A 17,692-nucleotide genomic window follows, 5' to 3' on the forward strand; every position below is an offset into this window, starting at 1 on the left:
AAAACGCGTGGTATATCACTCCTAATATATATTTAATGAAGAGTAAATTTGGAAAAAATTTCCAACATTTATCTTGAATTTGTGAACTATTCACTTATTTTGAAATACAAAAAATATTTCAACAATTCATTTATTATGAAATAAAGGAAGTATTTTGTTAAGAATAAACATATTTTAAAATAAATTATATCTAAGTATAGTAAGATAATATTTTTAACAAAATAAAAATAACATTAATATAAAATAGAACGGAGGGGAGTACTTTCTCTGGTTAATAATACTTATTCCTTATATAAAATTAAATATCTAATAATAGTTATTCGGTTTAAATTATTCTACTCATTTTACTCTTGCTATTAAAAATAACTACCTTTATTTGTTAAGTATTGTTTTTTAATATATATATCAAGTTAACAATGAATAATTATTGTTGGAACGGAGGGCGTTGTATATTGGAGATTTGACGTGGCAGTGGGTCCCACAATTTAGACGCGCTCAAAATTCTTTTAATCATTTTTCATTTGCATCTGCATTTGAATTTTATTTAAGTTTCATTTGAGTTTGCATCTGAATTTTTCATCTGCATTTAGGTGGGAACCAGTAAGACACACAAGTGGTATGTAATGCTAGTGATATAATTACAAAAATCATCCCTTACTTTTTTGTAATAGTTTAAAGTAGTTCCTTAAGTATCATTTGAGTAATTTTGGTTCTTTAAATTTCATTAATAAAGTAATACTTTTAGCGTGCGTCCAATATTTATCCTTCCGACTCAATTTATATGATATGCTTTTGTTCAAGATGTATATAATTTTTTATAACCAGAAATAATTTAATTTTAAAATTCTCTTTTTACCATTAATAAAATGATTTGAATAATCACACAAATTTTTAAAATCTTATTTAGATCATAAATTTCAAAAGTCTTTCATATTTTTAATTTTTTTCTACATCAAGTCAAACATTACCACATAGATTAAGTAACCTTTTTATAACTAAAAATAATTTAATTTTAAAATTTTCTTTTCATCATTAATGAAATATTTTAATAAGCACACAAATTTTTAAGATCTGGTTTAGGTCACAAATTTCAAAATCCTTTCATATTTTCATATTTTTTCTGCATCAGGCCGAACATTGCCATGAAGGAGTAATAATCTATTGAATTTGACCAAAATGTGAAAGAAGGATTTAATCAAAATCACTGGGGGTGAAATTTGTTAAATATTTGATAGAAATCAAAAGTTTTTAGTTTTGACTAACTTAAGGCTCATTTAATTAGGGAATAAGTTATTTTAGGATTAATTATTTCAAAATTATTATTTCATCCTTAATGTGAGATAAAAACAACACTATCATATCAAAATAAGTCATCCCACAATTTTATCATAAACAAATATAAGATAAACTTGTCTTAAATTAAGTAAAAACAACATAAATCTCAATCATTAGCTAAGTTTACTTTCTATCTAAACTCTTTTTAATATTACTAAAAATCCCTTATTTAAATCCATACATACACATTACATTCTTTCGTATGTATTACTTAATTTTACACGAATATATTACATTTTTTGGATATATCACTTAAGTTTATACGAATATATTATATTTTTCTTAGACACATAATTTAATTTTACACGAATACATTATATTTTTCTGTGATCTATTTGAGCTTTTAAGTAAATTGAATATAATGTAATTAATTAAAAAAATTAAAAATTTAAGTAGTTAAAGAGTTTAAGCACTGATATGATGTAATTTTTTTAAAAATTAATTTCAATATTAGTTATCCTTTTATAGCTCATACCAAACGATCTCTTAAAGAATCAAAATACACTGGTTTAAACTTACTCCAAATATAAAGGACCATCTCTATAATTATCTCTAGTATAGTAGACCAAATTTTGAAGATTTGACTTTGACCATATACACAAGTAGAAGAAAAAAAAAAAGAACTAACCAAGAAGAAAAGTCTCAGTTTCCACCTTCCTTCCCTTGCTTCCTCTTGACTCATATCTCATATATACCTCTCAACCCCTCACTCATTTCTTCACAAACAAAGAAAAATATACTCAACAATAATAACAACTCACAATTCTACAAAACAACTAATTCAATATCCTTTCCTTTTTTTTCTCTTGGATTTTCAAGAAATAAATATTATCCATCTCTAAGGTACTACTGTTTGTTCTCAAAATTTATTTAGTCTTTTTTTTCTTTTCTAGTTTGTTTTTTTTTGTACTTTTTTGGTAAATAATGCTTATGGGTATCGAGTATTTCTTAACAAAAAAAATGATAATACTTAACAATAACAACTCAGAATTCTTACAACTAACTAATAATTCAATATCCTTTTTTTTTTTCTCTTTGATTTGGTTTCACAACTTTTCAGTGTTCTTTTCCTTCCTAGTATGGGTTCTTTCTTTTGTCATTTGGTAAATAATACTTATTGGTATGGAGTTTTTTGTGAAAAATAATGAAAGTTTGAAACTTTTTAGTGATGGGTTTCAAGATTTTTTTTAAAATTATTGTTAGTATATTACTTTTCTAGTATGGGGTTTTTGTCCCTTTATGGTAAATAATGCTTATGGGTATGGAGTTATTAGTGAAAATATTGGAAGTTTGAAACTTTTTAGTGATGGGGTTCAGTTCTTGTTGACTAGTTGTAGTTATGAGATGGGCTTCAAGTTTTATTGTGTTTTTTTTTTCCTTTAAAGTATGGGTTTTTGTTCCTTTATTTGGTAAATTATGCTTATGGGTATGGAATTATTTTGGGAAAATATTGTAAGGTTGAAACTTTCTAGTGATGGATTTAGTTTTTTGTTGATTAGTTGCATGTGTTTTCTTGATTTTGTTGAAACTTATGAGATCTAATGTTTTTTGCTTTCTTTTTCTATGATATGTTCATTAAATTAAGATAAAAAGTTACATTTTTTATTCAGTATTCGATTTGCTTGTGAAGTTAATAGTTCTGATTCAGGATTTATTTAGATTTTACACGTTTGTTACTTTTGGAAATCTAAATCTGAAGCTTCTTGATGACTTGCAGGAGTTGATGTGCACTGGGACAAGGAGTAAAGTTTGTCCTTCTGATCTAAACATGGATAAGAAAGATGGGGTTAGTAGAAATTGCTCAAAATTGCTTGAATTATCAGCTTCAGATGATCTTGCTGGCTTCATATGTGAAGTAGAGAAAGGTTGTGCTGTTGATGAGTTTAGCTTTTGGTATGGTAGACGATTTGGTTCGAAAAAGATGGGATTTGAAGAGAGGACTCCTTTGATGATTGCTTCTATGTATGGAAGTACCGAGATTTTGAAGTATATTCTTGGAACTGGCAAGGTTGATGTCAACAGGGCTTGTGGTTCTGATGGTGCAACTGCTCTGCATTGTGCTGCAGCTGGTGGCTTGGAATCATCGATTGAGGTTTTCAAGATCTTGATTGATGCTTCTGCTGATGTTAATGTTTGTGATTCTAGTGGAAACAGACCCTGTGATGTGATTGCTTCGTTTCCTAAGTCGTTAAGGAATTCGAAGAGGAAATCACTGGAGTTGTTGTTGAATGGCAGCTTGGCTGAGCTTGCTGAGCAGGAGGAGGAAGAAGGAAAAGAAGCAATCCAGATGACGAAAGAAGGAAGTGAGAAGAAAGAGTATCCGATTGATACTTCCTTGCCGGATATAAATGATGGGATTTATGGGAGTGATGATTTCAGGATGTATTGTTTCAAGGTTAAGCCATGTTCCAGGGCTTACTCTCATGACTGGACTGAATGCCCTTTTGTTCATCCAGGGGAGAACGCAAGGAGACGTGATCCAAGGAAGTACAACTATACATGTGTCCCATGTCCCGAGTTCAAGAAAGGTGCTTGTGCGAAGAGTGATTCTTGTGAATATGCTCATGGTGTATTTGAGTCGTGGCTTCATCCTGCCCAATATAGAACCCGTCTCTGCAAGGATGAGACCGGGTGCTCAAGGAAAGTTTGCTTCTTTGCTCACAAGCCTGAAGAGCTTCGCCCGTTGTATGCATCTACCGGTTCAGCTATCCCTTCTCCAAAGGCTACTCCAGTCAGTTCGATGGACATGTCAACATTGAGCCCACTGGCGCTTGGTTCTTCGTCCATGTTGCTGCCTACTAGTTCAACACCCCCGATGTCTCCTGCTGTTACATGTTCGTCTCCAATGGGTGGAAACTTGTGGCAGAGCAAGGTGAACATCACCCCACCTGCATTACAGCTTCCTGGTAGTAGGCTAAAGACGTCTTTGAATGCTCGGGACTTGGACTTGGACATGGATATGCTTGGCTTGGAAAGCATCCGCACTCAGCAGCAACTAAGACAACAATTGATAGATGAGATGGCTGGTCTCTCTTCACCATCCTGTTGGAATAAGGACAATAGGATGGGGGATCTGAAGCCAACTAATCTTGATGATGTTTTTGGATCCATGGATTCTCAACTGCTGTCTCAATTGCAGGGCCTATCTCCAAGAGTTGCATCCACCACCAGCTCTCAGTTGTATTCTCCATCGGTTTCTCATTTGCAAGGTCTCTCACCCAAGGTTTCAGGTAACGGCGGCTCCCAGATGCAATCTCCAACCGGGCTTCAGATGCGACAAAACATGAACCAATTCCAATCAAGCTATTCTAACATTCCTCAATCATCGTCTCCGCTGAGAAAGCAGCCCTCAGCATATGGATTCGACTCTGCAGCTGCAGTGGCTCAAGCTGTCATGAACTCCAGGTCTGCTGCTTTTGCAAAGCGCAGCCAGAGTTTTATTGACCGTAGTGGAATGAGCCATCGTGCTGTTCCCAATGGTGTTGCTAACTCCCCACCTTTGATGTCATCAGATTGGGGTTCCCCCGATGGGAAATTGGAGTGGGGCTTCAATAGTGATGATACAAACAAGCTCAAGAGATCTCAATCTTTTGGTTTCCGCGGTGGAAATGGCGCTCCAGCAAGATCATCAACAATCACACCATCTCAAGTCAATGAGCCAGACGTGTCATGGGTTCATTCCTTGGTGAAAGATGTGTCCTCCACTGGTACTGGGCTATATAGTTCAGAGCAAAAGCACGGTGGTGGTGTTCGTGAGTCTATTCCACCTTGGCTGGAACAAATGTACATAGACCAAGAGCGAATCGTGGCTTAATCAGCATCTCTGCCACAACAATTGCTCCATAATTATTCTTTTTGAATTCTTATCGATATATTGGATATATAAGTTAACCATTAGTTTCAAGGGAAGAAACATCAACATATCTCCAATTTTATGGGGAAAGAAATGGATAGGGAGGATAACTGATCACATTGTTTCAACAATTAAGTGATTGAAAAGAGAGGCATTTGTTATATTGTTGTATTTTTTTTAATAAGGATTTTGTTCTTTATATTTCTTCAAGGAATTGAAGTTGTATTTCAATATATTGAGCCTTTCAAAAGTATTCATTAGATTTCTTCACTTCTGCTCTTTTTTTCCCCCATCTGTTTGGATATGCTTTTCCTTTAGCCGAGGTTTATCAGAAACAACCTCTCTTCTATCTTCCAAGGTAGGGATAAGGTTGAGTATATTATACCCTATTCAAACTCCATTTGTGGTATTATACTGAACATGTTGTTTTGTAAGTATTCCTAAATTCCTCTTGTGCAGACTTGAGTGTGTGATTAAAGTTTGGTTGATCATTAGTACCAGTAGTACTTTTGCTATAACACTCTGGCTTTCAACTAGTTGCATTGTAGTCAAGAATGGATATAGTGGCTTGTCAATTATTGAATCCTGATAATTATTACTACTAGTTGGGAAGGTAGTGCTGATATTTTGAATAGTCTTTGTGTTGTTGAAAGTCAAGAAAAGCAACTCTTCCATTTATTCAGAAGATTTATTGGCATTTAGCTTAGCTTTATTTACTTTTCTTTAAGATAAGACTAAAGACATAACATACCTTCATAAATTATGTGGTACTTCTATTTTTCTACATAAGAAAAGTGGAATGGCTATTCTTTACTACCAAAGGGTATCATGCTACAAATACTATTAATCTTTAATTAGATATCTCGAATTCGAGCTCTGAATTGAATATCTCAAATTCAAGTTCTAAATTGAATATCTCGAATTCGAGCTCTGAATTGAATAGCCTTTGGTAAAAAGTATTTTATGTACTACAAGGTGATCTCGAATTTGAGTTCTGAATTGAATAGCCTTTGGTAAAAAGTATTTTATGTACTACAAGGTGAACATGATGTGAATTTCAATAGTTGGTTTCAAAACATGAGATCTTTACCTCTACGAGACTTTTCAATGCGAATTCAAATTAGTCGAGAGCTAAAATTAGAATTTATTTTTCAAAATCTTGTTTCTTCTCACCCCTCAGGAGGTTCCATTTTTTCCTTTCTTGGTGATTCATACACCAACTTCAATGTTTGAAGTGGGAGGTGCTTACCATCCAAATCATTCCTCTTGCCGAACATCCAAATCATTCCTCTTGCCGAACACCAAGTGAGAAATAAATAAAAACTTGTTTATCTTCCCCTTTTTAACCCCGGGGATTCTTATAAACTTTCTACATACTTGATTCAAAGTTGTATGACTCTAGTCAGCTCAGCAAATAAAATATTTTATTTATTAACTAGCATATCACTTATTATATTAAGGCATAGAAAATGCCACGTTAACAATGGCGGATCCAACAATGGAATTACCGGAAAATAAATATTATAACTATCTTAAATATAAATATAAGAAATTCTCTCAATCTTGAAACTCTATTTCACAGTGTCTACTGATGAAAATTTAATAAAGCTCATATAGATTATAAATGATTATTTAAATGCATTCTCATTAATTTGTTTTTATTCGGTATTTACTTTAAGACCCAACTAATCCAAATTTCAAGACGAATAATAGAAGTATAGTCCTTTTTATATCTCGTTCTCGATTTAGCATCACATATTCTCTTTGGAGAGCATTCATTTTGGTTGTAGTGCGGATGTTGGAGCAGCTCTCTCAAAAGCCCCATGCCTTTCTTGGGTGGATAAACAAATCCAACCGGCGATGATCTCGTATATGAAGAAAGAGATTGTTGAATTCATTGATAGGATATTTCTTCCCGAGTCCACCTTTCTTACCATAAAGCTAACCTAATAAAATTCGATTTTTTTCTAGCCTAGACCTTTGTTTTTTTTTAACGTTTCATACCTGCGGACATCCAGTTGAAGAACATGAAAAAAAAAAATCATACTTTATGAGTAAAACATTTTCTGTCAAAAAAGATTTCGTTTTAAAGAACTTCTAATTAGAGCATAGAAGTTCTCAAATTCAAGTCTCGGAATTATTTCTTATCAGAACTAAATCGTGATAAATTTATATATTATTATTGACGTCCAAATTAAGTGACGTCCAAATTTACAATATCTCTCACAAGTTAAGTGACTTGAGAAAATTGAAGGAAAGGTGTTTTTAAGTCTTAAATGGAGGATTAATGACATTGACCAACATATAGGGTCAAACATCATTAGAAAACTTGATTAAGTTAATTGTGGACTTAATTAATATTTTCAAAACTTTTTAATCTTTTCAAAAATACAAATCAACCCAACCCACACCCCTCTTCAATCCTAATCAACCACTCTCTCTCTCCAGCTTCTCCCAACCAACAGTTCTGCAAAATTTCTCCCTTCAACCTCCGACACCAAATAGTCGGGCGAGTTCCTTTTAACTTTCAACCGTCAATCGACATGAATACTTCTCCGGCGACAACAACTTCGAGTTCTTCGTCCTCTCATTTCCCTTTTCACAGGTAAAAAATTATTTCCTTTTTCACAGGTAAAAAATTATGAAGAAACAGAGGAACTTGAGCCAACTACTCTTCTGGTATTGAAATGTGGACTGAATATAACCCTAATTTCTGGCATTTCTGCATTTCTTCTCCTCGTTGTTGTACTGTTGATTCGAATTTGTTGGTGATTTTTGGTCACAGTTGATGTTCTTAATTTGTATATGTGTGTGATATGTTATGTTGCTAGGTTGATTTGTTGTTTGTCTTGGTAGAAATGGTATTGCAACAGTTGAAATATCTGATGTAATAGATGAAACATATGATGCAACAGATGAAAATCTGATGCAGCAGATTAAAAATTTGATGCAACTATGAAAATCTGATGCAACAAATGAACAATCTAATAGATCATTCATCTGTTGCGACATACGAATCTTCTGTTTGGAAGAAATCTAAACAATATTGATCCAACAGATAATTAATTAGTGATCTGTTTTTATTCTTTCCAACGATTTACTCTTTATTTTAAAATCTGATGCAACAGATTAAAAATCTGATGCAACTATGAAAATCTGATGCAACAGGTGAACAATCTAACAGATCATTCATCTGTTGCGATAGACGACTCTTCTGTTTGGAAGAAATCTAAACAATATTAATCCAACAGATAACTGATTAGTGATCTGTTTTTATTCTTTCCAATTCTTTACTCTTTATTTTACAACATATTAGGACTGTTTTTATTCTTTCCAACGATTTACTCATACAGGTCGGTTATCTGTTGCAACAGATAACATACCTGGTGCAACAGATTAGTGATCCATTTTTATTCTTTCCAACAGTTTACTCATCTGTTACAACAGGTCGGTTATATGTTGCAACAGATAAAACACCTGGTGCAACAGATTAGTGATTTATTTTTATTGTTTCCAACGAATTACTCATCCGTTGCAACGGGTCAGTTATGTGTTGCATCAGATAAAATATCAGGTGCAAAAGATAATGCTGTTTTTATGGTTCCCACATATTACTCATCCGTTGCAACAAGTCGGTTATATGTTGCAACAGATAGCATACCTGGTGCAACAGATTAATTGTCTGTTGGAACTGTTATATTACTGTTATGCATTAATCAATTATAATCTATGTTATGTTCCTATTAATTTAAGATAACATGACTCCCAAAATAAAAGAAATAGAATCAAGTCCAAGTAAAGGAACAAGTGCAGCAGCTCAGCTACATCCACCACTCTATGAGCTTGCTTTACAAGCATTACTCAATCAGGAGTAGAAAATAATGAACACGGGGAGGAGGAATCTTTCAAAAGAGATGATCCAAATGCTAATAGCCCTTCCGTCGAAGAGTTGGTCAAAACCTTCAGCATTAATCGTTACCCTGTGAGAATGCAGTGCGATGGTGCCACAGATTTAACGGGTGATCTCGTGGTTAAGTCAGTCATGGGAAATTCTTTTGACGCCTTCAGAAAAATACTTTGAGAATAAAAATTAGATTCTTATATCAGGGTGTCACACCCCTTTTTCATACTCCAAAAAGAATTATATTTTAGGTTCGAAAGGGTTTTTATTATTAAGTGACAAAATGAAGATTTGTTTCGAAAAGGACTTTTATATTCAAAACTCAGAGTCGCCACTTGACATAATTCGGTGTGTCAAGTCACCTTTGAAAAATCCTTTTCAAAATAATTTGACTCTTTAAAATTGATTTGCGAACAGAGATTTCGGTTAAGGAATTCTGTTGACCGAGGGAAAGGTGTTAGGCACCCCTCGATCCCGTGGTTTGACCACGGTCTCTTGGTGGAGAGTATCGGCTAATTTGACACTACAAAATGTATAAACCACACAAAAACAATTAATCAAACAAACAAAACAAAACCAGTCCAAAAATATAGTGTCCAGTCCAATTATTACAACCCAAAATGAAAAAATACTGAAACGTAAACCTACGCTAACCTACACTAATCCTAAACTACACTCTAATGCCTTACCCGATGCTTCGGTCCTTCATCACGAACGTCCTTCGAGTACATGATACGTCGGGGCATTCCCCGGTGAATAAATACATGAAACCTCAGGGCATTCCCCGGCCAATGAATACACTTGAATCAAGTACGATAAACTAGAAAACATTTAACACACATTCCACATTCAAACATTCAACAAAACACTTATTCCTACACTTTGCCTACCCAACCTGTGTTTGCCTACACCAATCGACGTATCATGATACTACCAAGTTCAATTAACTTCGATTCAAGTCAAACAACCAATGAATCAAATTAACCAAAATTCACCAATTATATCAAGTTTTCAATTCTCACCCCCTAATTAATTCTCAAAATTCCAACAATTCACGATCAGTACTTTAACAATCCACAATCGTTATCAACAAAACCAAACAAATAAATTGATATCACCCAAGTATTTATATCATGCTTCACACAAACCAATCACGCGTATATAATGAAATCAAAATGAGAACAAGATAGAATTGGACCTCAAATCGAGTTTTATTGTGCAAATTATGCAATTGGGTGATAGAACCGGACCCAGAAACCTTGATCTACTAACTCGCCTCAACTCGAATGAAATCAACCCGAGATTGAGAAACAATAGCGGGCAGATATAAACCAAGAATAAATAGAAACAGTTTGACCATGAAATAACGGGATGAACCAATCGAGAAAAATGGAATCCTAAACCCAAACCAGTACGAGCAAACCGAAGAGTCCAAAATAAAACCACGACAAATACCCAAATCCGTATGCGAACATTCGTAGAATCGAATTGAATCGTGCAATTTCGACGATGAGAAGTGTATTCCGGCGAGAGATTAGCTGGAAAAAATCAACACTGGCTGGATTTTCGTCAACCTCCGCGATTTCTATTCACTCGTTGGATTTTCTTCCCTTTTTCGATCAGTTTCCTCTTACCGGTGTTGCGTGCTCTCTCTTCCTAGACTATTTTTCTCAAAATTCCGATCACCATTGATCTCTTTCCTCTCTGATATGTGCGTGTGTCTAGTGGTTATGTACATTATATGTGCTTAAATGAAGAAAAAATGGAGGAAAATGGAGTTGTGGGTATGTCCCCCCTTACCCATCCCTTGTGAGTGTATATATCATTGTATATATTGCTTTTTGTGAGAACTCCAGTAGGTTTCCTTTTTCTTCTTTTCTTTTTTTTGGTCTCTCCCCCTCCTATATCCTAAAACAAATGCCCAAGAAAAAGAAACGTGAATGGGGTGAGGTCATACGGGGTTAGGTGGGTAGGTGGGGTAGTGAGGTAGGGGTGGGGGTAGGTTGTTAGGATTAGGATAAAGTTTGTTAGGATAAGGTTAGGAATTTATTAAATTTTTGTTATTTTTGTATTTTTGTGGGGTATAATCACATGGGTGAGGGTATACAGTAAGGTGAGCTAAAAATGGATAAAAATTCAATTTTGGGAGGAAAAGATTAGGTGTCTACACAGGGAAAGCTGCTTTGGGAAATATCTTGATTTGCCGGAGGACAACAATGCTCTTTTCTAGATGAAAATGGTATATGATCTTGTCAAGTGCAGGTTTATGTTTGAAAACAAAGATAAGATGGATGAGGTGTGGATAAATTACTGTGGCATGCCTGTTTGTTTTGGTTGGGAGGAGTTTGCCATAGTTACCTGACTAAAATGTTATCCTCCTTCTCCTTCTCAAGTTATACCTACTCTGATAAAAAAAAAGCACCCCGCACACCCAAAAAAAGAAAAGATAAGTCGAGTGACCGTGATGACCTGGTGTCCATTGTTGGTCCAAGCTTCAAAAATAAAAATCTAATTGAAGCATTGAAAAGTAAAGGACTTTCAAAGAATCACAAGCAATCATTGTGCTTGGTTTGGTTTGTACATAATATTCTTTGAGCGAGAGACGTTAACAACAACATAAGCCGCGGTTTAATAAATCTCTTTGAGGATCTTGAGGCATTTAACAGCTATCCTTGAGGTTATGAAAGCTTCAAAATGACTGTCGAATATTTGTTGACTCCGTTAACGTCAAAACCAGTCAACTTATATGGTTTTCCATGGGCTTTCATGGTAAATATTTCTTTAGTCATGATATGATTCATCATTTTTTTTTTTAATAATGCTTTTGATTTATTGGCGTTATGTAATAGGCTTGGGCATTTGAAGCCATTCCTTATTTGAGAAAAATAAGTGAACTACCAGGAAGAAGTTTTCTGTCTAAGAATTCTGAGATGGTTGTCGACCAAAATCGATAAAAATGCAAAATTTCTTAATTTTTTCAATCCCGGCAAGGAAGCAGTAAGTCCAATTCTAATCAAGTTTTTCTTTTTAATTAATGATTAAATGATTTCATTATCATTCTTAATATATGTACCGGTTTATTTTAGATAGTCCATTCGTGGCTTGTTCCGACCAACCGAGAGTTGAAGATGCCGTTTTTTCTTACTTTACGGTCTTTGCAAACTTTATCGGACCCTAAGGTCTTTGATGGAATAAAAATAAAATTGTTTGGAGTAGCAGCCATCACAAGAAAAATAATTTTGGAGGGTGGGGCTAATGATGCTCCTCTTATAGTTCTTGAAACAACAAGCCATTATGATTATGATCATAATGGTTGTACAGATTTTTCTCTAGATTTTGTTGTATCTAGCGAATGTTCTTCATGCAAATGTCAAGACTGCAAGGCGAAACACGATGGAGTGATTAATGCTATTAATGCACTTAACTGTTTCTGTAAAGAAAATGACATCTAAGAGGGGTGTCATTCTATCAAAGAGGATTTCATATCCAGACACTCCACTAGAGATCAAGATGGCTAAGAGAAGAAGGAAAGACACTTCCAAGGCATCATCAATCATAAAAAAAGTAAGATTGCAACGCCTTTGTCTTTGTCTTGCACCAAAGTTCAGTGTGCAAGGGCCATAAAATAGCAGCATAAGCTAAAGAAGGTTAATGTACATCATCTGTTCCAAAAAACAAACAAGCACATATCTATTTCAACAGATGATACATCTGCTGAAAATTATCAAACAATTGTATACATCTGTTGCAACTGTTGTCTAACCTGTTGCATCAGATTCATTATCTATTTCAACAGATGAGTCTTATGTTGCAACAGATGGGTCATCTGTTTGAAATTATCGTACTGCTCTGATTTACCTATTCGAATTTGTCCCAATAGATAATCCATCAGATGCAACATAAGAATCATCTATTGCAACAGATGAAAAATTTGTTGTATATCTCTACTTAGCATTGACAATTCTGGCTTTCCAGGTGGATGTCACAGCTACTGCTGAAGAGCATAGTATGACAGTTGATAATCCATCAACTGCTTCCAAAGATGAAGAAAAAGTGAAGCCTGTCAGTTTGGGGGAACGGAAGAATTACCCATTTGAAGGGTTCAACATCTCGAACGAGGCTCTAAAAAAACTAATACAGTTGATCAACGACTATTCAGAATGGATTGTCGATGGGTTGTTAAAGTATCATGCCGGCAGATACATAAATCAATTTTATGGATATTGGTTTATACAATTCTTGTTGTAAGAACCTGATATTAACACATATAAATCATCATGTAGAAAATAAAATGACGAGCGCTATAAAGTGAATGAATCGAGTCTTGATTTTGATATGTTCGATTTTGTTGTTGCATATCCCGGGACGAAGAATTGGTTCTATTTGATGTCACAGCCCCAAACTTGCTGGAATGATGAGGTTTAAAGGCCATACATATTACTATTAATTAATACTTTATTTAATTACATCTGTGTGTTGATTTTTTCATCACGTAATCTGAAATGTTTGATAATATGTGGAGCACATCGATGTGAATTTTTACTAGCTTCGAAAGAAGGCCAAGTTACAAACACAAGAACAATACAAATACACAACATGCAATTGTTTGTACAAAGTTTACATCAATAATGCCTACGATAGGTATTGTCAACAACAACCGGAGGTTTCCCGAAATGAGGAATGCTTAATCAACATCATCAAAGGTTTTAGCATTTCGGCTGGCTTGCCTTGGCATTTGGTCGATGAAGTGTACATCCCAATCAATTGTGGTGATGAATTCCATTGGGTGTTGGCTGTCGTCGTTCTAAAAGAGAGGCGCATCCAAGTTTATGACTTGATGTCATGAAGGAGACGTTTCAGGCCGTCGTCTGAGATACAAAAATGGGCCAAAATATTGCCTACTTACCATGATATGAGTGGCTTTTTGGATCAAAAGGTTTGTACTAATTGATTGACGATTGAAGTATACCGGGATAAAATGGCTAATCTATTTAATGTACAATATGTTGATGGAATTGCTCAATAAACCATTGGTAGCCTATAAGTTTCAGTGTCATGATTTAGTTTCATTTCATAAATTTCACAACTCTTGCATGAATTGCAAGATATGGATTATCTATTTTTTTATAATGCAGGGATTGCGGTCCTTTTGTTGCCGCCTATACTGAGTATTTGAGCGATAGATTACAAGTAACAAATGATGGACTTGATGCCGGATTACTCCGCAAAAGATATGCTGCTCTTTTATGGAAATTTGGAGAAGCAAAAGCTTAGAAGCCGTACACAACCGACGTTAAAGATTCACGACGACCAAAGCCGAATTCCATAGCACTGGATGAAGAACAACTTTTCCATATTAATTAGATCTTTATAGCTCGAGTCCGTCAATGTAATAACCTATCCTTCTTGGTTTAACTTGTTGATTTATTTGTGGAGTAGATCGTTTGCACTCATAATAATTTTATTTACTTTTCATTTATTTGCTGAGTTATTTTATTTCATGTAATTTTCGAAGGATTCAATTTATTTTATTCTGTCTATGAATATAATTAATTCTGGTTTTGAACATGTTAATTGAAATGGAGTACTAGATTCAAATATCACAACAGATAATACATCTGCTGCAATAGACGACATATCTTATCAGACAGATTTAGACATATGTTGCAACATGAGATGCAACACGTAAGTCATCTGCTGAAAATTATATAACAGGTCTTCCTACTTTTTTAATTTGCTCCAACAGATTACCGATCAGTTGCAACAAATAAGTTATATGTTGTAACAAATCGTAAATCTGTTGTGACAGACAGATGGGGAACATCTGCATAATGCAACAGATGAACAACCTATTCCAACAGATAATCAATCTGTCACAACAGGTACTATATCTGTTACAACAGATATAAAATCTGTTGCATTATAAAAATTCAACTTTGCCAGACATAAAAATTACTGCACCTATATGTATAGTGAATTGGCTTGAAATGAAAATTAGTTATCATGTTCATCTCTGTCTTTGTACATTTTTTTTTATACACAGCCTCCAACCATTTAGTTAGTACCCCATATGCCCAGACCCATTGCATCTTTCCCACAATGGTGTCGCACACACTGGTCATTTGTGTGTCGATCAGCAAACACTCCATGTATGCAAGCGAGTACGGCCCTCACGTTGCATCGGTTGTATTTTTTGTGAGCTGGATGTTCTTATTTCTACCTTCAAAAACCCATGATTCCTTCGCCAAGACTTCAGCTGGCAAATGATCCATCAGCTTACTCTGCATCAACAACTTGGGCAATAACTTCAAGAATGGTTGCATGTGGGTTAAAAATGTCTTCTCGCTGAACACAGGTAAGTTGCAGTCATAAACCTTAATCTTTTCCTCGTATAGTAGTATCTCAACAGTGAGAAAATGGGTGACATCCACGTTCATGACTGCAAGGATTCTCTTTGCCTTGGTCCAGCTCTTGCTATGTGGATATGGCCTCTTCCCTCTAATATATTTAATCGCTTCTTCATCCTGTTGGAACGTAGAAACTATCTGATCAAATCCCAGGCCACCGAAATCAGCTAGATTACGAAGATCAGCGTACCTACCTTTGAAATTATTGTAGAAGTTGGGGTCCATTATCTTATCAGCAACATCATAAGCATCTGGGTACCCTAATTGCCTGCCCCTCATGAGGCAGAGAATTTCATTAACATACTGTGGTATAAGAAGATAATTTTTAAATAGGTTAGTAATTGTAAGGATTAAAAACATAGTGGAAAGAATCCGATGCAGAGGGTTCTCTGAATCAGTTCACAGATTACCCAGCCAATGCAATTTATGCAACAGATGCGTATTATGTTGCAACAGAATACTAAGCTGTTGCAACAGATTACACATTTGCTGCGTAGATTCTTCTTCATGGAGTAGATTGGAAGGGCAGGTTAGTAAAAGTAAACTTACCTTGTCCTCGTACCACACACACATATTTGTTATATTCGAGAAGTTTTTGGCGGCAAATGAATGCATGGTGTATTCTTTTTGAACCTTCATCTTGGTGAATTCTTCCGGTTCCTTCTTCTTCTCCGTGCCAAGCACCGAAAATATGTCCACCTTCTTCGGAGTCCTCTGAACTTCAATAACTATTGGAGCAGGAGGAGTTGCATTTTTTGCTGATTTCAAAAAGGAGAGAATTTGTCTAATTTTTATTCTCTTCCTCCTAACCTCCACTGTAGGAGTGGATGGCTCCCTCACCTCGTTGGATAGTATGACACCCCTCCTGGATTTCAAATCCTCGGCAGCTTCAGCAATAGCCTTTAGCTTGTCGAGGAGTTTATCCTCTTTGTCCTTACACACTTTGCATTTGCAATGAGAACATGAGGGTGAGGAGGGGTGAGAGGGACTACTGTAAGGGTGGGAGGGACCGGTGTACCGGTGAGAGAAAGGAGTTGTGCAAGGGGTGTTTTCAAACATATTTATTTTTTGCCGAGCACCAACATGCTCATAATCACGACTAGCAGCAGAAGCAGAAGCAGGATGATTGCCACCATCACAAACAACTCCGCCAGCAATACCCCCAGAAGAAGCACCCGAATTTGTTGCAGTTTGAGTTAGGTCATGAAGAGCTTCAACATTAGACTGATTTTGCCTAACTGTTCTTCTTATGGATGTTGCTCCATCCAATTCTTTCTTTATTAACTCTACCGTTGGGTCTTCTTTTGTATCAACAAGACCTAGAGTAAGAAAAAAAGTCATCCTCAACTCATCAATGGTAGACACAATCCAAGGATGTACAACCTATAAGAAAATAATAGGAGGAATTTAAATCATATAATAATAATTTGCAGTCAGTTGGGTTACATGGGGCTCGGGTTATGTTAACACAGCCAAATTATGCAACAGACGATCCAGCTACCGCAACAGCTAATCTGTATGTTAAAACAGATTGATAATATATTACATCAGAATACCCATTTATTGCATAATTTACAGTAGATGGGTAATCTGTTGAGTAGGGTTCAGAGAACAGAGCAACATATGGTTATTCTATTGTGAAATATGGATCGTCTGTTGCAACAAATTACCCATTGCACCAGTTGCAGTTGACGGGTAATCTCTTGTAATAGATGGAACATCTGTTTCAATATCTTTCTTTGAGGTAAATTATTTTAGTTGAAAGAAGACGTACTACATCATTCGGAGGGTTAAAGAGATCAGCCTCGTTAATATTTTTTTTGCTGCTCTCTACTGCAGCCAACTACCTAAGGATCCTTAGATGAGAAACCTTATTTAGGTAATTCGTGAAATGCTTTCGGAGGGGAGGAATAGCTTCACATGCCCAAGCTTAAAAATTGTAAACAGGAAGTAAGCAAAAAAAAAAGTCACAAGTATATTCAATATAAATTAATGAATGAGTAAAAATAGTGATCAATTTTACCATGAAAGCCCAAGAAAAGCCGTATAATATGGTCGTCTTTGGCTTTAGCTCTTTCAGTAAATATTTGATAGTCAATTAGTAGCTGTCGTAGCCCCAGGGATAATCATTGAATCTCCCAAAAATCATCAGCAAGCGCCAACAAATCACATTCTATGACTTTCTTGACGTCTCTT

At 35.2% G+C, this 17,692-nt stretch overlaps 1 protein-coding gene across 1 annotated transcript; it reads left to right on the forward strand.

The window, feature by feature from the left end:
* The first annotated feature begins 1,914 nt into the window (after positions 1–1,914).
* LOC107871114 (zinc finger CCCH domain-containing protein 29) lies at positions 1,915–5,441 on the forward strand. The gene is made up of 2 exons (XM_016717915.2): positions 1,915–2,178; positions 3,053–5,441. Exon 2 carries the CDS (start codon positions 3,059–3,061, stop codon positions 5,147–5,149), a length of 2,091 nt encoding a protein of 696 aa, XP_016573401.1. The 5' UTR covers positions 1,915–2,178; positions 3,053–3,058; the 3' UTR covers positions 5,150–5,441.
* The last annotated feature ends 12,251 nt before the right edge of the window (positions 5,442–17,692 follow it).

Source organism: Capsicum annuum, chromosome 5, assembly GCF_002878395.1.
Source record: "Capsicum annuum cultivar UCD-10X-F1 chromosome 5, UCD10Xv1.1, whole genome shotgun sequence".
NCBI lineage: Eukaryota > Viridiplantae > Streptophyta > Magnoliopsida > Solanales > Solanaceae > Capsicum > Capsicum annuum.